General features: G+C 40.0%; 1 protein-coding gene across 13 annotated transcripts in view; it reads left to right on the top strand.

The window, feature by feature from the left end:
- Positions 1 to 21,636, top strand: part of RYR3 (ryanodine receptor 3) — a 581,512-nt gene that overhangs the window by 231,268 nt on the left and 328,608 nt on the right. For all 13 annotated transcript variants that reach the window (XR_012159473.2, XM_073348839.2, XM_073348831.2 and 10 more), the window contains 6 exons: positions 3,507 to 3,610; positions 4,304 to 4,387; positions 6,999 to 7,158; positions 7,751 to 7,898; positions 13,257 to 13,462; positions 14,358 to 14,532. Coding sequence is in view for 12 of the 13 variants with exons in the window: in XM_073348839.2 (XP_073204940.1) it covers positions 3,507 to 3,610; positions 4,304 to 4,387; positions 6,999 to 7,158; positions 7,751 to 7,898; positions 13,257 to 13,462; positions 14,358 to 14,532 (877 nt within the window). In the remaining variant the exon portion in view is untranslated. The remainder of the gene's footprint in view (positions 1 to 3,506; positions 3,611 to 4,303; positions 4,388 to 6,998; positions 7,159 to 7,750; positions 7,899 to 13,256; positions 13,463 to 14,357; positions 14,533 to 21,636) is intronic.

Genomic DNA, 21,636 nt, shown 5'->3' with positions numbered 1-21,636 from the left:
AGTCCAAAGTGGAGCACAGGGTTTGGTCCAAGAGGGGAATATAGATTAACCTCTGGGTAATACCAGCCATAATTTAATTAAATTGAAAAATCTTTGTAGGGGGAGAAGTGACAAAGAAACCCACCACAGTAGCATTTAATTTCAAAAAGGGAAGCTACTCAAAAATGAGGATCTAGTTAAAGGGAAATTAAAAGGAACAGACCTGAGGGTGAAATGCTTGCAAACTACATAGAGACTAATTAAAAACACCATAATAGAGGCTCAAATTAAATGTACCCTCCCCACCAAAAAAAAAAACATAGAGGACCAATAAAATGCCACCATGGCTAAACAACAGAGTAAAAAAAGGCATTTAGGGCAAAAGTTGGAAATAAAATCCTAGTGAGGAAAATAGAAAGGATAATAAACTCTGGCAAGTCAAGTGTAAAAGTGTAATAAGGCAAGCCAAGAAAGAATTTGAAGAGGAACTAGCAAAAGGCAAAAACGAATAGCATTTTTTTTAAGTACCTCATAAGCAGGGAGTCTGCCAAGTAGTCAGTGGGGCTACTGGATGATTGAGGTGTTACAGGTGACTCAAGGAAAACAAGACTGTTGTGGAGAATCTAAATGCATTCTTTTCATCAGTCTTCACTGCAGAAATGGGGGAGATTCCCACACCTGATCCATTCTTTTTAGATGATGAATCTGAGAAACTGTCCCAGATTGAGGTGTCAGTCGAGGTGGTTTTGGAACAAATTGATAAATTAAGCAATAATAAGTCACCAGGACCAGATGGTATTCATCCAAGAGCTCTGATGGAACTCAAATATGAAATTGCAGAACTAATAACTGTGATGTATAACCTGTTGTTTAAATCAGCCTCTGTACCAGAAGACAGGTTTCAGAGAAGCAGCCGTGTTAGTCTGTATTCGCAAAAAGAAAAAGTACTTGTGGCACCTTAGAGACTAACCAATTTATTTGAGCATAAGCTTTCGTGAGCTACAGCTCACTTCATCGAATGCATCTGATGGGGAGGGATAGCTCAGTGGTTTGAGCATTGGCCTGCTAAACCCAGGGTTGTGAGTTCAATCCTTGAGGGGGCCATTTGGGATCTGGGGCAAAAATTGGGGATTGGTCCCGCTTTGAGCAGGGGGTTGGACTAGATGACCTCCTGAGGTCCCTTCCAACCCTGATATTCTATGATTCTATGATTCATACCACTCAAGAAAGAGATCTTGTAGTCGTAGTGGATAGTTCCCAGAAAACATCCTCTCAATGTGCAGCGGCAGTCTAAAAAGCTAACAGAATGTTAGGAACTATTAGGAAAAGGATAGATAATAAAACAGAAAATATCATAATGCCAGTTTTTAATAAAGTTGTGGATTAATTAAATCACAGCCAGTGTCTCCTGTCCTCCTCATGGTATAGCTGGACAATAGGTCCATCAATGGCAATTAGCCAAGATGGTCAGGGATGCAACCTCAGCTCCAGTTGTCCCTAAAAGTCCCAATCTTAGAAGCTGGGAATGGTTGACAGGGGATGGATTATGTAGAAAAGGGGGAAAAAAGGCCGTGGAATGTAGGTAGGCCTGGCATGAGTAATTGAAGGTATTGTGGGAGGCCTCGTTCTTTGGAAGACAGGATTAAAGAAATAAATAAATCATCAGGCTGAAAATGTTTGTGCTCAGATAAGTAAATGGGTTAGTATGCTAAAATACAATGTCTGAGCTAGCTAAGATAAGAGGGGGAATGCCCAGGGAGCCATTTACTATGAACAAGATAACAATGGACAAGAGAAACCAGGAGCGTAAAGATGAGGTAAAGAGTAGTGTTGAACGAGGACAATGTGTGAACAGAACATGCTGTACAGGGGTTGGTTCCTGCAAAGTAACCAATCCAATCCAAGGTTTCAGAGTAGCAGCCGTGTTAGTCTGTACCAGCAAAAAGAAAAGGAGTACTTGTGGCACCTTAGAGACTAAATCCAATCCAAGAATGTGTGATGCAATGTATAGTAAGTGCAGAAGTCTAAGTCTGCTCCTGGGGACCCTTTGGAGCTTAGCAAGCAAGGGGACTGAATTAGACTTGTACCAAGCAGTTGGTGCAGGGTCTTGTGGTACCATCTATGATAACAAATGGTACAGTATCATTTCAGTCTTCAGCCATATCAGAGCATGGTACAGACAGGAATGGAAGAGCATATGCCCCCCCCTTCTCTGGTATGGGTAGAATTTTATTACCCATAAAACTTTCAGTATCTAAGGAGCTTCATTCCCCTGTATTGGCTCCTCATATCCTCCTTTCCATAAGGGAAAGTAGGATATCCCTGGGACCATCAGGTTTCCCAGTATGGCCAAGCTCAGGGTTGGCTCCATGACCTACATAATCATACTCTGTCTTGCCTATGGAATCTGTTGAAAAAACATCTTCCTCAGAGTCTCAGCAAATACACAATTCTCTCCCATATATCCCCTGGTGGCTCCCCTTTCAGAATTTTATTCAGATTGGTGATATTTTAAGCATGTTGATGGGAGAGATTCTCATCATTACCCTTATAAGACTTGGGAAGGTTCCTTTGGTGTTCCCCTCCTGACCCATATGGGGCCCCCAATGGCATTACTGGAATCCATGGGATCCTTATAGAGGTAGTTTAGGAGAATGCATAAATGTCTTAGTAAGGAGACTGAAAGTATGCAACCTGAATTACCACAGCAACCACACCAACAATTGCCACAGCAGGAAGATGTGATCAACACCCAGGGGAGAAGATCTCATCTTCGTCCCCTGATGAGGTTGTGGTGCTCTCTCTCTTCTTATGCTGATTATTTGAAACAGTTTCAAGAGCTGATGCATTGCAGATCCAACTGGAAGTGATCCAGGAATCTCATCTTAAGTTATTAAACTCTTTAGATGGCAGGATATGTAGCACTTCCAATTAATGAAGCAGTATTGGAATCTGCTAAAGCTGAATGGGACATTCAGCCACAATACCACCTACATGCAAAAGGCTGACAAGAAATATTATACACCTCTCAAGGACTCAGAGTTTTTTATCTTCACACCATGCTACTAATTCTTTAGTGGTCAATGCTGCTGGGAGAACGAAGCAATATCTCTCTGACACCACAGGATAAAGGACAGAAATGGTTAGATTAACTCAGGAGGAAGAGTTATTCTTCAGCTACTCTTCAATTTAAAGTAGCAAATTAGCTTGGCTCAGACATGCACTATGAGTTTTAAATACAGAGTAAGGACTGCAGTATTTAGCCTACTGTTTGCCTTCTCATTCACTAACTATGATTTTACATCTTTCACTATGTTTCAGTGGTTAAGGGGGGTGTTCCATACTTCATAATTTATCATGGAAAGACTCATTTATATAATACTGAATAGCTGTTATAAGGCATCGTGGGATGGATGGTAGAGTTTGTAATACTTTTATCTGTGCAAGGAACAAGTTTATTTTTGCAGTACTGAAATTAGTCTGAGTGTGGTAACGGTACAATATCTTTTTCTGGTATTCTATTATAGATACGGGATGATAATAAAAGACAACACCCTTGTCTCGTGGAGTTCTCAAAATTACCTGAAACAGAGAAGAATTATAACCTACAAATGTCAACAGAAACCCTAAAGTGAGTTTTAAATATAATATTAAAAATAAATAAAGTTTTATATTTTGGTTGATTCTGCCATTTTAAAATCATAGAATTGTAGGACCAGAGGGGACCTGCACTCAGGGCGGGATTAAGTACTGTTTAGACCATCCCTTACTGGTGTTTGTCTAAGTGTGTTGTATGGTTCCAAAATGTGCAAGTCAGATGGACAATCGCGTCCAAATTCCGTTCAAAATAATTTATACAATTTCTGCTGACTTCATTGGGAGTTCTGTGTGTATATTAAAAGGGCAGAATTTGGTCATTTATTTGCAGAGCTATAGAGGAGAAAACAGAGAGAAATTCTGTTGACGTTACTCATGATAAAAGTCCCTGGTGAGTCTAACTTGCAGTGGACTACTCGTTGCAGAAGGACAAGCGAGATTTGGCCCATGTTTTTTAAAACATTAGTTTGTACTTTTTTTTTACTTTGATGCTACTGTTCATTTCATCTTGTAATCCTATTTCTGCTGACTTTTGCTAAATCAAAGTCTTTATTTTTCCAAAGCCTATAAATCTGGAATTAAATGAGAGGTACATCTGAAGTATTTCAAGTATGAAGAATTACGAATAACACAAAACAGTGCATGAGAAGGCGCTATTTTCCCTTAATGCCTGATAGGAGCTGTAACTTCATTCTATTTTACAACAACGAACTTTTTGTCTTTATAGAACTCTTTTGGCCCTTGGATGTCATATTGTGCATGCTAATCTGGCAGCTGAGGAAGATCTTAAGAAAGTAAAACTTCCTAAAAAGTATGTATCTTAACAATAATTATCATGCATTTATTATAATTCTTAATTATGTGTGTGTTACTTAAACAGAAAATACTCATTGCAATTGTTTTGGTAAACATTATTTTTAAAAAAATTATTTTTCGCTGATAATGCTAACTATACGGGCTATGAAAGTTTCACATATACAGACTGCCTGGGCACATGAATACTGACTTGCAACAGCAAATTTTTGTTCCAACACCTGGCCTCTGATGATTGCTGACTGCCAGTCTTGCTGTATTATGTCACCCGGTGGAGTGGCTGTGAGAAAAATAGCCATGCACTGGTGGCTGTATTGAACTAGCATGCTCTTTTATCTTGTGATGTTAGCCTTGTGTAACCCCAGAATAGAAAGTTTATTTTATCGTGTAGCAAAATATAGTAGATGGTACTTAAAAGGGTATATTCCTCTTCCATATAACTGTCTCCATTTTCCATTTACTTTTTCATTTTGGGTAAAAGTATTGTACTACATACAAAAATGTACAAAGACAAGATTAATCTACCTCTATTGATATTTAGAGGAAAACACTGGGAAAACACAATTCAACATTATGCATTAATTAGGTATTCTCAGCATACTTACCTTTTGTATGGTACTTTGTATCAACAATAGTAATAAACACTTCTTCAGTATTAAAAAGAGTTGAAGATAACTTTTAGGAAGTTGGAACCCAATCCTGCAAACATGTATACATATGGGTTACTCATGGGGATAAATATGTTCACGATCAGGCCTTTAGTGCTTTAGGCAAAGAAAAGTTTCCTTTAAGGCATTTGCCTTTGAAAAGGTCTTTTCCAAATGATTGTATGGGAGAGTACAGTTCATTGCTGGAGGCTGTGTCTGAACTTTAATGGAGTAGTTTTATTTTTATTTCCTTCTTGCTCTAAACCTTCAATGAGCTGAATTCACTACTGATTTGAGGATAGGGCCACTGGTGGTTGAAAGTCTGAGAATGGAGAAGCTGAATTAGTGCAAGGCTGCCACAGTGTCTCTTCCACTCAAGGGCCTTCAAGCAACCTGCACAGCCCAAAAAGTGGCAAACATGGTGCAGCAAACATGCTACTTCAGCACATCTCTGTGGCGGCCTCTGCTGATGGGAATATCATAGTACTGACACAATTTAAAGTTCCCATCCTTTTGCAAAATCCTGAAGACAAACTGGTCAGTCTTTCTGGCATAGGAAAGTGACATGTGCAGTAAGCAAAAGGAATGAATTCAGCTCTACATAGGAAGAATAAGTTTATGATTCTGAAGAGAGCAATACATTCAGTAATTCTATGTTGTGGGAGATGACGTTGAACCATTTGATGATATTGGTGAAGGAAACCTTTTCCAAGGTTTTAATTGCCAAAAACATTTTTCAGCCATGGTAAAACTCTTTTGATGTTATTCCTTTCTACAATAAACAAAGTAAAAGCCAGTTTCTGTCTGTGTTAGTCATATATATGATTCATATGAGAAACACTTTAGTAGATTGTTGCTTTGGTGGATTCTGCAAGGTAAGGTACCGTCACAGTATACTGTATCTCTAGGACAGCTACAGTTTAATTCATAGCACAAAAGGCTTTAATCTTTTTCTAAACGGCTTGCTAGAATATGAGGCTTCACTGAGGTCAATGGAAGTTCCTTATTGTAGGTTTTTTGAGTAACTGCTTGTATATTAATGGCCGAGTCCTGAAATGACATAATATCCATGCTATTCAGTGACTGTTTTGTTGTGTAAGTGTAACCTACACATCTTCTGGGTTTGGTGTTCGTCCCATCTAATGGCACTGAGACCACTTAGAGAGAGAGAGATAAAATGAATTTGCTCTACAGCCTTAGCTAACAGCCAGTTGGCTTTTAGCTCATGCTGTAGAGGTTCATGTACTAAGCTACAGAGGTCCCTGGTTTGATCGTGTCCGCTGAGGACTGGGGTCTGTCGGCGTTACATAAGGTCTTCAAAACCTTTGATATATTTAAACTACATTTTAAACATAATACTCTACAGAAAACTCAGGTGTCTTAAAATATTTGGTTTTATTTATTTTATTCAGTTTTATATATGAAGACGTTAAAGTATATAATCATTAGATGCTGGTGTATTTGAATAGAAAGCATATTAATTGAAATACAATCTATATTCTACAATTTACATCTTTTTTAAAAAAACATTAATCTCCATGTCAAACATTATAGAAATGTTCAAAATATAAATATATCTTCTAATATTTAAAATATAAACATATAAATCTAAATTTGTGCTAAAAAGCACAGTTTATAACATTTTGTTATTTGTTTTACAGCAGCTATTTAAGGACCCAGGAAAGCATTTGGGTCTCATTGAACTAGGTGCTGTACAAATTGGTGGTAAATTAGAGTGTCTGCCTCACAGAACTTCCATGTCATGGGTCTTGTCATAACTTAGAATGGATTCCTCAAGTAAATGGGGAGTGAGGGATGGAGACAGAGGAGAAAATCACACTAAATGCCATATGGAAAATTTAAGAATTCCATCCTTGTGGGGGAAAAAAGTATTTTTTAAAGTTTGTTTTTAAGTTTGCCAAAATAATTTTCACTATTACTATTGTTTTTATTGGGTTATAGTTACATGATGTCAAATGGGTATAAACCTGCCCCTCTAGATCTTTCTGAAGTGAAATTGTTACCTTCTCAAGAAGTTTTAGTTGATAAACTTGCAGAGAACGCACATAATGTCTGGGCAAAAGACAGAATAAAACAAGGATGGACCTATGGCATTCAACAGGTAAGAACCACTTTGTCAGAGACATTTGAAAGCTGTAGAACTGGTGAGTTTGAGCATAGTTAAAGTACGTTTTTATGAATCATTTTTGGATGTTAGATATGAGAAAAATATAAACATAGATTGTACCAGGTACTGTATCTAATATATGATAAATTTTAATAGGCTTTGATCATGCAGTTGGTCCATGGATTGCATGGATCACCTGCTTGGATCTGATTGTAGGATCAGGGCTTGAGGAAGTTAAGTTTTTCTTTTAAACTATAACACTATAGAAGTAGTGTCTCACTCAGTTAATTATAAAATTTCTCAGGGACATATTTCCTTAATTTCCCTCATTCTCGTTTTGTGTGTAGTAACAGTTACTGACTTCTGTGTTTAAGTATTGCATTTACTAGCTTTTATATTTATAAAAATGCCTTTTATTTATGATGTAAGTATGACTTTTATATAGAGGGGGAGGAAGACCCCAAGCCTATATTTTTTGCAGAAAAGAAAGAGCGTAAGTTAATATTAACTGTCTCTTATTACATACATATTGTGTAAAGTTTAAAACACAATTTCCTTGAAATACTTTCTTGTGACTTCTCTTTAGGACCTTAAGAACAAACGAAATCCTCGACTGGTGCCATATGCATTATTAGATGAGCGTACTAAGAAATCAAATAGAGACAGTCTTCGTGAAGCTGTTCGGACTTTTGCTGGTTATGGATATAATATTGAGCCACCAGACCAAGAACTAGGTATGTCTAGTAAATGCTAATTCTTCTTCATGTAGTGTCCCTATGTGTGCTCCACTTCAGGTGTTGCATGCACTTTTGATTGGAGATTTTCAGTAGCAGTGGTTGTTCAGCTTGTGCACACTCTCATGAGATCTTTGTGCTCCACACTGAGAATATATAGAACTGTTTTATGGCCAGGGACTGAGCATCCAGCATGCTTGCTTTCAGATTATAATTTAGCCTTAATGTTAGTGTAGTTAATTTAGTTAATTTTATGATTTTGATAATTTTTTTTATTTGACTAAGAGGTATTTTTGCTCCCCTCCCTACTTTCCTTGCTTATGCCAGAGGGACTTCCCTTGGGGGTTGTCATTGCTGTGGTATACCAGGACACCCAGGCTTCAAGAACTGCCTCTCATGCTCGGAGTCCATCCCAGTTAGCAATGGACATTCTCAGTGCCTCCGCTGTTTGGGAGACACCCATGTACCTAATAACTATAAGATTTCCACATCTTTTAAAAGCAGATCTAGAAAAAAAATGGAGAAATCAAATTTAGACTCCTGATGATGCGCAAGCCCTCAGACCAGCCTAGATCCGGACTCAGAGGACCCTTTCCATACCACAGCCTTTGCGTGCACTTAGTGCCCCATCCATCTCTGTATCCAGCTCACAAGAGAAGGGCACCAAAAAAGGCTCTGAGGAAGAGTTCCAACTCTCCCACCAGAGAGCCTTCTTCAAAGAAATCTAAGTCACTTCAGAGAATGACAATTCTGAAGATGTCAGGTCGCAGAGCAAATACCATTGAGGCTCCAAGATTTCTGGTACTGGGAGCTCATCAAAGATTTCCAGTTCCTCCAGGAGTAATGGAACCAAGCGTCCAAAAGTGTCCTTGGTGCTGACCAACATGGTCTCTCCAGCACAGATTCTAAGTGCTCTGCAGTAAAGAAACCAGTATCATATATGGATTCCTTTGTGCTACCGTTGGTATCTAAACTGGTATCCCATACTGCTAAGCACTATAAGCCATTAACATTTTTGGACTGACATCAGACACCAGACATGTTCCACTGAAGCAATCAGTGTCTGTGGTACCGATGGCATCTTCCAGGCAGGCTCTACTGAAACGGTCAGCACCCTCAGTACCCCTGTTGATTGCAGTCTTTAACCTCAGCTCAGGTTTACTCAGTACTGCTGGAGATCAGATACTCAGAAGATCTGCTTGTTTCAGATGAGCTGGAGTCTCCATTGTTAATGGGTACTGAATGTTTAGTGGTGCCCAGATCTGCTGGGACACTGAGGCCTCATCTTTATCAAGTACCAGGGAGATCCAAACCATGTCAGGCAGGCAACTATCTTCACTTTTGTTGTCCACCCATCTCTGGACAGTGCTAAGGATGATTCCTCTGATTCTCAGAGCTCTGTCCAGGGGTCGCTTATCTACCACAGAAATGACATCTCCCCTGTCACCTACCCAGAAAGGAAATTTCCAAGGAAGAAACAATCTTGTGCCACATCTCACTGGTTTGATCAGCAGTGGATGCCCCCTCTTCCACCCTATGGTCCCCCTCGGTGGGCATATTGGGACCTATGGGCTGTTTATCACCAATAATTCTTGAGATCTCTGAGATATTCCCATGGGGAGCATAAAAAAAGATAATGACCTGTTCTATCCCTTACTTCTCAGTAGCCTGAGCATCAGGAGGAAATTTTGAGGAGCAAGAGGCCAGAGTGGACAAGGAGGTGACACATCAAACAAATATCTCATCATCATGGCGAGATGAGGCTGTAATGCTTTCAGCACCTATTTTGGCAAACAACTTCAAGCACTTTCAGGAACAGAATAAGCTTATCACTGATTCACTCAAAATTCCTTTAAAGGAGGTCTAAGAGTCGCAGCATAAACTTCTGGACATCTTACATTTGACAGCTTCCACAGAAGTAGTGTTACCAGTGAATGAGGCTGTACTGGAACCTCCCAAGACAGTCTGGCAGATTCCTGCCATGGTATCCCATACGTGTAAATGGGCAGACAAAAAGTACCATGTTCTATGTAAGAATTCAGAGTTTTTGTTCTCCTACCCACAACCAAATTCTTTAGTTGTGAAAGTGGTCAAAGAGTGTGGTAGAGAGCACCATGCAAAGTCTACACCATATGGTCAGGACAAAAGTGACTTGATTGCATAAGAGCTACTCTTCTGCAGCCCTGCAATTCAGGATCACAGATTACCAGGCTCTGGTGGCAAAGTACAACCACACAAATTATGGTAAATTCAACCCCTTTATTGAACACCTTCCTGACAAACATCAAGAACAGTTCAAGGCCATCATAGACGAAGATCACCTCTTAGCGAGGACCTCACTGAAAGCCTCCATAGGGGTACCCAAACCTGTGGTTCAGTTAATCATCACGGTCATCATACATCAAGCATCTCAGCTGCCTGATCTTATATGAAGATCCAAAATACCATGTAAGACCTCCCTTTTGATGGACTTAAATTCTTTTCTGAATCCACAGGCAAGTGGATAACCATAACTTCGGATGCATCTCTTGTGGGGTGGGGAGTGCACCTAGACACACACAGCATCAAGGTCAAATGATTTGCCCAAGAGGCTTATCTCTGCATCATCCTCTTGGAATTAAGAGCAGTCAGGAATGCCTATCTACACTTTCTTCTATTCGTCAGGGGCCAATCCATAAAAACCTTGGTGGACAACATAGCCTGCATGTTTTACATAAATCTCTAGGGAGGGCAAGATCCCCCCTCATTTTGTGTCAAAGCAACATATGGAACTAGAGTACAGCCAATCACATCCTCATCTCAGTCTTAACCTTCCAGGCATTCAGAACACCATGACTGACAATTTGTACAGGCACTTCTCACAAGATCATGAATGGGAATGAATTGCACTCTTAGACACATATTTTTAACTTGAAAATTCCCAGAGGTGGACCTCTCTGCAACTGCTGCTAACAAAAAAATGCAAGAAATTCTGTTTGAGGGGAGGACAGGATCATCAGTCTCTAGAGGATGACTACTCTTTGGGGACACAGCCTTCTCTATGCATTTCTTACTCTTTGGAGACACAGCCTTCTCTATGCATATCTACCCACACCTCTCCTCTTGAAGCATCTGAACAGAGCCAGACTGATTCTAATTTCACCAAATTGGATGAGAAATATGATGCCCTTTCCTGATTTGTAAGGCTTCCTCCGCAGTATTACACATCCAGACCATTCCTCATCTGCTACCCCAGAATTCTGGTTGGACTCTTCATCTCCACCTGAACATTGTTTGACACAGGGCCTGGCTCCTTGTGGTTCTCAGGGATAGAGACTTCCTGCACATTAGAAGAACAACAGCTATTATTAAACAGCAAGATGGCATCTGTGCAAAACAATTACCTAAAAAACAGAGAGAGATTTCATCACCAGTGTGTCCAGCCACAGGTTTCACCTGTTCCCTTTTCCCTCTCTGTGGTTCTTGATTACCCGTTAGAATTAAAAAACAGTCCGGTCTTTCCATGAGTTCTGTTGAGGTTCACTTGTGGCTGCCAGAGCCTTTCAGTCTCCTCTAGAAGGATTCTCAGTGTTTGCCTACCCCATGAGGGCAAGATTCATCATCTAGGGGTTGATGAATCTTGCTGCAGATTAGCAGTCATTGTTTTAAAATTAAATTCTTCCATGATATTCTAAGGCAGTCAAAAACACTGGAAGTGTGCTCTTTTGCTTCTTTGTAATGTAGAAGGAAATATATGTGTATATTTCTCTTTTAAGGACTTTTTCTCCCCCCCCCCCCTTTTTTTTTTTTTTTTTTTACTTCAGACGTATAAGGAATGTCACATTTGGGCTCTATTTTCTCTAGAGGATAACTAGGAGGTCTAAAGGATACTTATTGCAAGCCATAAAACTTTAATTGAAGGGAAAGGATGTTGAATCTTAAAGGCTTCCTTTAGCCAAAATGTTAGTTACATAAGCTAAATAGATATTAACATCAACAAACAAAAACCAGAATGTTAAACATTCTGGCTACAACACCCTTACTCACTCAAATGTTCAGCTTTCACTCTTTGCTCTGGTGATACCACCATTTCCTGGCTTGGCAGTAATCAGTGAGTCTTCCAGCCTAGACCGGGCTTGAATTTTAATGTGGGTGGGGGTAAAACCACAATGTGTTTAACGTGGGGGGCGGGGAGGGGGTTAAAAACACAAGCAGGAAAAAACATACTTACAAAAAATCAAAATCTCTCAGATTCACTTTATACTAAATAAACAAGCCCAATTTTTATTTCCTTTCAAAGTCATCTCTGACTGCTTTTTAAAGGCTCAATCCTGCATCCATGAAAGTCCAGTGGGAGTTTTGCCATCCACTTCACTTCAATGGAAGCAGGATTTTACCTTAAATTGTGGAATGGATTAATTAATTTTAATCTACATTTACTAATCATATTATTATTTCTTGATCTAAAATATTTTTATTTACCAAAAAAAAAACCCTTTAAATACACTAAATTTGTACTCATGAGGGTTGCATGATCAGTTTTATGTTTCCTAGGTATATCACTGGGCCTGATACTGCTCCCATTGAAGTCAATGGAACTTTGCAAAAACTCTATTGATTCAGGGCAAGAAGGAGCAGACCTATTATTCCTATAGCTGGAGCTATCAGCTAATGTTTAGTAATGTGCTCCACAGAATTATGAGCAGTTTACAGCAGCAGTCTTGCTCAAATGTAGGAAGTCTCTACTCCCATGCAACTTTGTGCTTGGGGCTGTTCCTTGGGAAACAGACTTTTGTTACTCCCCAAAGTTTCTTACACAATCATTCAGTTGTAGAACTAGAATTTGTAATCCTGTGTAGCTTTTATACTGTACTAAATTGTGGATCATTTAGCTTTATCATGGCTCGATGTCTCTCTGTTGTTAATATTTACAGGAAGAATTTATAAAGCTTGTGTGTATGCTTTTTTGTGTTTTAAAAACATATTTGTAAATAAATCTATAGGAATAATTTTTAACATAAAATACAAACACCCAGACCTGAAGAAGAGCTCTGTGTAACTGTGAAAGCTGGTATCTTTCACCAACAGAAGTTGGTCCAATAAAATATATTACCTTACCCACTATGTCTCTCTAATATCCTGGGACCAACACAGCTACAACAATAGTGCAAACACAAACTTCATGTCATTTGAGAAAGAACAAAGCAAAAGACTGCTCCAGATCCATATTATAAATATGAAGAAGAAATGTAGTATCATTCTCAGCCATGTCCATAATAAATAGTTATTTCTTTCAGAACTGAGACAGATGAAAAGTTAAACATTGGCATTTTCAGCTCTAATATTTCATTCTAATTTTTTTTGTTCTCTCTTTCACAGCTGACCAAACTGTGGCAAAAGTCAGCATTGATAAGATACGTTTCTTCAGGGTAGAACAGTCTTATGCAGTGACATCTGGAAAGTGGTACTTTGAGTTTGAAGCTGTGACGGGTGGAGATATGCGTGTTGGCTGGGCAAGGCCAGGCTGCCGGCCGGACATAGAATTGGGAGCTGATGACCAAGCATTTGTGTTTGAAGGCAGCAGAGTTAGTAAATTTATTTACAAAATTTAATTTAAATGAGTTTAAGTTTGTAGTTGTGAATAGGCTACACAGTGACATTGTAAATGTTTTTACTCTCTGAGCTACATTACAATGTTACTGTGTAGCCTATTCCATATGTTCTAATTCTACACACTGTGACTAATTCTACAGAGACAGATTACTGTTATGTTTATCTTCTTGAATTCCATGTAATTCATGGAAAGGACTCTGTTTCAAGTCAAAATTAACAAAATGCAGTTTAGTCTGATAAGGCAGTTCTTTTCAGGCAAATGTCACTTCACAACAAACATAAAGGATGCTTAGCACATTAATATTCGCAGGAGCTCTGTCTCTCCTCTCTTCCCCCCTTTCCCTTTTTCTTAATCTTGACTCCTTCAAGAAGGTGGATAACAATGATATTGTAGATAGGGCTTAGAGTCCTTTGAAATGGGCTTTCATCCAATTTCTGATCTGCTGTGTCACTATATGAAAATTATTTAATGTCTTTGTTCCTCAGTGTCCCCATATAAAAATAGGGAAGATACTAGCCTATAGTACCTCAAAGGAGTGTTCTGGGTCTTAATTCTTTCATGTTCATGAATCTCTTTGAGATCTCTGTATGAAAAGCAGTAGATAAAAACAAAGAAATAAGAGTACAGTCCCACCACTGATGAAATTATTTCATTAAAACTATATCTTAGATTTACAAATTATTCATATATACAGTATTAAGATATATTTTCTTATTTAGAATTTTATGAACCTATTATCATATGCAATATAGACCCACTGATTGGCAATGGGTCTTGGCTTCCCTTTTTTCCCCTTTGCTTTGGATCTCTCTTGCAGCAAATCGGGTGTGTTGTACTTTTAATTCTGAGCTTCTGTTCTTTTTTAGGGCCAGCGTTGGCATCTAGGCAGTGGATTCTTTGGACGAAACTGGCAACCGGGAGATGTCGTTGGTTGTATGATAAACTTAGATGACAAGTCCATGATCTTTACTCTGAATGGGGAGTTGCTTATAACCAATAAAGGTTCAGAACTTGCCTTTGCAGACTTTGAAATAGAAAAGGGTAAGTTGAATCCTATTGTTTTTAAAGTTACACTGCAAGCATATAAGAAAAATTAGGAGAAAATTATGTTGTACTACAGATTTAAAATGAATTGAGAAGTCTGAAATTATATTGTTGCAGATGAATCTGCCTCTTCCCATTTCATGGCTGGGGATTCCTCTTATACTTGGCCCCCAGCTCTGACAGAGCATCTCAGAGCCTTCACCTGAGTGAGAGGCAATGAGGAAACTTACTTGCTGTTGAATCCAGTGCTGTTGCCCATCTAGTCTTTTGTTTGCCAAATGATTGTGCTGATTCCTTGTGCTTGAATGGCCCAAGCCTAGTCCTTTTGGTGTTTCCTGAGGATCAAGGGCAGTTATCAGCTACTTGTCTTGTTATGTTGCAATGTAAAGCCTGAAATTTAATGAAAAGATAATTAATTCTTTAGAGGGCACTGTGGTGAAGGGGTTCTGCAAGCCCTGATCTGGAAATAGAAAAATGGGTTTCAAACAACTTGCAGTACTGAATCATCCCTTTCACCAGGAATAATGGTAAGAACAAACAACCACAAATCAGCAATGATAAATAACTAAACTTAATTAGATAAAATGTTAAAGAAAACAATGTACTCCCAGATCAGGGGTTAGTGGGCATATCACATGAAAAAAATGAACTTGAACCACTTTGATATTTTATTGTATGACAGTGAGAACTAGACTTATAAATTTTAGTAGAAAGTGAGGGCTTGCACAATGAAAGCAATTTTGGGGACAACCATATGTTCAATTTGTTCTTTTAAATTCTTTACAAAGATTTATTTTCGATACACATTTTCCAAAATGGCTCTATGACTTTCATGTTAAGCAATGAAGATTATTGCCAATCAAATTACATTATTAATGTTAATGTTTTCATTCTAGTTTTTTACTGAAAGGTGAAATAAGTTTGATCAATGTATAGTTAAGAGGGATACTCTCCAGCTTGCTAGACTCTCAATGGACCTTCAGCACTTAAAAAATATCTGTAAAGTCCTTATAATGTGGTGGTTCTTAGGTCCATTATTCATGAATAAGGACTACCCATAGTAGTAAGGATTTTCAGGATCAGCTTCCATGTATGTATGTATGGCAGGGGGAGGTCTAAAGAAATGCATTACTGAAGGTCTGTGCATATTGATCAAATCACATGTGCATGAAGTAGGAAAGTAAAACATCAGTAAGGAAACAGATTTTAGTTTCATGCTTCTGAGAGTTAATAAAGATAATATTAAGCTAAAATTGTGTCATACCAAGGTACAATCCATACCAATGAGTAGCTGTGTCACCCCTGCCCTGTGACCTGGAGTGCATTTTACAATGCCTTGCTGGTGTAGCCTCCAACCTGGACTGCTCACAAACAGCCTCCAGCATGCAAGTCACTCCCAGCTACATCTGTGTGTGGTGCAGCCAGCCAGCCACACCTGGGATCTTACCAGCCTTAAAGATTACTGCAGGGTGCCTCCAACACAATCCCAGCCCCAGTTTTTCCCCCAGAAATGTATGTCCTGTACTGTCCAGCCTTCTCCTAGACAGTCATAGAATCATAGAATATCAGGGTTGGAAGGGACCTCAGGAGGTCATCTAGTCCAACCCCCTGCTCAAAGCAGGACTGATCCCCAATTAAATCATCCCAGCCAGGGCTTTGTCAAGCCTGACCTTAAAAACTTCTAAGGAAGGAGATTCCACCACCTCCCCAGGTAAGGCATTCCAGTGTTTCACCACCCTCCTAGTGAAAAAGTTTTTCCTAATATCCAACCTAAATCTCCCCCACTGCAACTTGAGACCATTACTCCTTGTTCTGTCATCTGGTACCACTGAGAACAGTCTAGAGCCATCCTCTTTGGAACCCCCTTTCAGGTAGTTGAAAGCAGCTATCAAATCCCCCCTCATTCTTCTCTTCCGTAGACTAAACATCCCCAGTTCCCTCATCCTTTCCTCATAACTCATGTGTTCCAGTCCCCTAATCATTTTTGTTGCCCTCCGCTGGACTCTTTCCAATTTTTCCACATCCTTCTTGTAGTGTGGGACCCCAAACTGGACACAGTACTCCAGATGAGGCCTCACCAATGTCGAATAGAGGGGAATGATCACGTCCCTCGATCTGCTGGAAATGCCCCTACTTATACATCCCAAAATGCCAGTGGCCTTCTTGGCAACATGGGCACACTGTTGACTCATATCCAGCTTCTCATCCACTGTAACCCCTAGGTCCTTTTCTGCAGAACTGCTGCCAAGCCATTCGGTCCCTGGTCTGTAGCGGTGCATTGGATTCTTCCGTCCTAAGTGCAGGAGTCTGCACTTGTCCTTATTGAACCTCATCAGATTTCTTTTGGCCCAATCCTCCAATTTGTATCCTATCCCTACCCTCCAGCGTATCTACCTCTCCTCCCAGTTTAGTGTCATCTGCAAATGTCAGTACAAATATACTGAATCTGTTATCCCTTTCAGGGAATAATATGCACATAACTTGTTACCCCAAATGGAGTTACCCAGACACTTCAACTTTAACACATTGGATTAAATAAAACAATAAAACAAGTTTATTAACTACAAAGAGAGAGATTTTAAGTGAATACAAGTAATGAGGCATAAAAGTCAGAAATGGTTACAAGAAAAATAAAGAAAAACCACTTACCAGTGCCTAACTTAACAAACTATATTAGATTCAAAGCAAAGTTTTCTCACCACATGCTTCAGTAGATTTCTGACCAAACTCTCAGGTCAGGACTCCTCCTCAAGAGTCCAACGGCTGCGTCCTTTGTCTTTTCAGGTGCAGAGAATGTGATGGGCAGGGAGAAAGAGAGAGGTATCTTAGGGTGTTTGTCCCTCCTTTTTATATTTTCAGTCCCCCTCTTGACAAACATTTCCAGCTGGGACCCAGGAGACCAAGAGTCTATGTGGAAGGATATTCCCTGCTGGTTGTTGTTGTGGGGTTTTTTTGGGTTTATTTTCTTTCTTTCTTTATTTTATTCTTTGTGCTGAAGTGTAGATTTGTGTCCCTGCCCTGTTTCCTGCCAAGAAGGGCCACTTAGCAGGTAATGGTCCATCAGCCTTGTCAGCCTTCTCTTTGTTTCTGAGGAACTGGTTTGTCCACTCCACAGATTTATCTGGAAAACATACTTTTAGTCACAATCTCAGTTTATGTTTATAACGTCACATATAACACTGCTACATGTATTTTGCCATGATAATATTGATCAGCAAATTATGAGTTTTTAAATGATACCTCACAAGGCATACTTTGTACAAAGATTAGTACAATAATATGTTGGGTATGAACACTGTGGTGTATTCTATCATAAAAATACCTTTATATTGTTCTGTTAACTAATTGCCTGCTTTGGTTTGCACAGTTTGTGATCACTACTATAAATAGCTTTGATTTTGAATAGACATTAAGTCAATACTAATTGATCAGGACATACAGTTGACTGAAGACGGACAAAGGGATGGATTTAAGCAACAGGCCCCAACTTTATTAATTTAGCATTGGAGAGGCCTGCTGTGTAACCACAGGCTCTCTCTCATAAATCAGTGTTGTGTAGTTGTAGCTATGTTGGCCCCAGGATATTAGAGAGACAAGGTGTATGAGATAATATCTTGTATGTATGTATTTATTTACTTCCTTATTTATTTATTTAGAAGTTGATGCAATAAAAGATATTACCTCACTCATCTTGTCCCTCATAAAGCATTTCACTGAATCCAGTGCGAAGTCACAGGGACTCCACCATATAACTATTCACAGCTGCTGGGGTGGGGGCGGGGGAATGGGCAGTTGGTCAGGCTTCCCCATTTGGGAAGGACCCCAAACCAAGGGGTGTTGCAACACCTTTAGTCTTTCTCCCTGCTGGACACAAGCCACTTGTTTCCTTTCTCTGTTTCCTGCCTGATCCAATCCTAACATCCCAAAGCCAAATGTCAATCCTGGCATCTGAGAACAAAGCTGCCAGGGGTATCAGAGAGAGCATCCTGCTGCTTATGCTGAAGAGGGTTATTGAGAAGGGATATCATAAGTAGAACACAGAAAACTATTTCGAAATCCTTAAAATGCCCACCCCTTTTCCCACAGTCTCACCAAATGGGGATATTGATTGGACTAACTGTGGGGGAGAGAAGCAGAGTGCATGCCTCAGAATGCAGACTTTGGTCTCTTTGCCTCCCTCTGGCCAACTGCAGGGGGAAGGGAGCTGATCAGCTCTATGCTCCCACCCTCCATTATTGTAAACCTCTTCCTGGGCTTTTGGGGGCTTCCTGCCCCTTTACATAGGAATATTCAGTACAGTTAGCCTGAGTTTTTTGGGATGATGAAGTGCACTTGATGTTTGCATTTACTTACCAAATTTATCACTTATCAGCCTGACTGAAAGATACAGCAGTTAATTCTGTGACATTTACAGACTTTAATATCTTCCATTTATTTATTTTTAAATTCAGACTAGTCTGGTCTCAGAGTAGTCATGACATCTGCAGTGTGTGTGTGTGTGTGTGTGTGTGTGTGTATATATATAAAAGTTCCTACTTTGGAAACCCTCTTTTACTTTCTCTTCTGTTGCTGGAATTCTCTTTGGGAACTTTTTAGCTTCCTGTTATTTTATCACCAACTGCTACAAACTTAACCAGTTTTGGTCCCCTTTTGTTCTCAGTTTCCCAGGCTGCCAATCTGCTCTTGTCTAATATTCTCGTCAGAGCTTTTAAAAATTTCCAATGCCTCTGATGCAAGCCTTCAGGCAGTGCCACACATCAACCTAATAAAACGTGTTGTAAGATGGCTGTCTACTAGTACAGACTACGTCTGTTTTCGTTCTTTGGACCACCAATGCACATTAGTTAGGCAATTGGTCATGAAGAGGCAGATTATGTGAGTAGTTTTCCACAAGCACTGCTATGGTGAGCTCATCTACAGAAGTGTACTTAAACAGCAATAATGAATTATGATAGTCATTATTAACACCTTACATCCAAAAGGATCTCAAAGTGTGAGTGTGTTTGCTGTTTATATAATTAGCTTTATGCATTCATATGAGCACGCACAATCATCACTCATGTCAATGCAGATTACACACATGTGGTCAGAGAACATTTTTACATTTGGGATCATTTCACTCACTAACGGTATACGTTATTCTGCACCAGCAGTAGGACACCAATTTTTACAAGATGAATATTGACTTGGCTCCAGTTTATGCATTTTTTTCAGCCTCTGTCTGTCTCATCTCAACTTCTCTTTTCCCTGGCCTCTACATGGTTCATTAAAAAAAAACCTACAGTAAATTTCCTTCCTCTCTCTCACCCCACCTTATAGAGCAACCCTTACTATATGGTTCTGTCAAAGAGGACCCAAGTGGCATTTTTAATTGTTCTTTCTTGGTTTTATTGCCATTTCCCCCAAAATGTAAAGCAGAATGTAGTGTCCTTGCAATGGTAATAACTTCATGCTGATTAGTAATTATCTGGCAATTTTTATATTTATCACTTTTTTAGTCTCTGGTGGCACTCTGGTTATTTAGTTCTACACAAAATCATTTCCTCAAACACTTAACTTGTCTCATGTGAATTCAGACAGTTCTTCGTCCTGCACCTTCATTTTGCATTTTTATGTGCCACGGTGTAATAGTCATTACTACTTTTTCACATTACCAACCACTGCTACTCACTGTGTTTCTTCCTGATACCATAAAAACATAAGAACAGCCATAATGGGTCACATCAATGGTCCATCTAGCCCAATGTCCTGTCTTCCAACAGTGGCTAATGCCAGATGCTTCAAAGAGAATGGACAGAACAAGGCAATCATCAAGTAATCCATCCCTTCTTCTTTAAGTGCTGTCCCTGTGGATGTTCCACTTCAGGTGTGTCCTGGTGCTATCAATCTGAGATTTATGGTAGCAGTGTCTGTGCAGGTCATGCATGCGCAGTAGGCATCTCGCCTTACTGTTGGTGCCACGTCTAGCACGTGCATGACCCGAGCCTTCCAGTTCCTTCTCAACCTTCCTTGGGTGAAGATGGAGCTCAGGGGCAGTGTTCATTACTCTCACCAAACCTTTAAAAATATAGCAGTTTACATAGTGGTTAGGGTTTTTTTTTTACAAGTTATAGTTAGTGTTAGTCAGCGTGATGTTTTTAAGAAATAAAAGTTTACTTTCCCAGTTTACCCTCCCCATACCGGGATCCATTAACCGTCAGAGCTGCGTGGCTACCCAGCCTTTAAGCGATGCGGCTCTTGCCGCAAAGCAGTGCCTGTTTCAGACAGACAGTCTTTTTGTGTCTGATGTCGTGGGGAGATGCATATCCCGCAAAAATGCACCCACTGCAGTAATCTGAAAGTGAGAGCTGGACGTGACCGAGATCTCCGCTTGAAAATGATACTGATGGAGAAATCAATCCAACCAGAGCCAGAACAATGGACCTCCTCTCCAGGCACCCACCTGCAGAGACAGAAGACATGGCTTCCTCTAAAAGACCAAGGAAGAGGGCGCAGATGTCTCCACAGAGAGCACCATGGAAAAGTAGATGGTCTCCTGCCAGGTCACTACCCCCGATGCTGACACATGCTCAGGTGAGCACCTATAATGCTCCGGGCACCTCCAAGTCCCAAGTAAAGGAGATGGAGTCAAGTAAGTTATAGAGGAGATCCCCGAACTTCTCACAGTGTGGTACACTCACCCTGTAATGATGATGATGAACCACACACTTTCTTGCCGCACCACTCATCACCGAAAGACCGACGACCAACCTGGAGCCAGATGGGTCCTAAATACCCTCATAACCAGCCAGCCCAACGATGTTACGGACCACCGTGGATATATCCACCAATGGCCTTCCTAATGCAATGGGCACACTGGGAACTGGTGACTTCCCAGGGCCCCCAATCCAGGCTACGCGTGGCTCATAGAGGCGAGTTGAGGTCTAATCCCATGTCTCCCACCCCGAAACCAATGAAGGCCCAGGATGCTGGGGATCACACAGAAACAGCCCCTGATCAGGAAGTGACATCTCCTCCTGTTCACAATTCTTCCTCGTCCCTGGATGACGCAATCATGCCACTGCCGCCTACCTCGGCGGATGACTTCAAACAGTTCCAGGA

The sequence above is a fragment of the Lepidochelys kempii genome, chromosome 6, assembly GCF_965140285.1.
Source record: "Lepidochelys kempii isolate rLepKem1 chromosome 6, rLepKem1.hap1, whole genome shotgun sequence".
Taxonomy (NCBI): domain Eukaryota; kingdom Metazoa; phylum Chordata; order Testudines; family Cheloniidae; genus Lepidochelys; species Lepidochelys kempii.
This window is presented reverse-complemented; position numbering and strand designations above follow the sequence as displayed.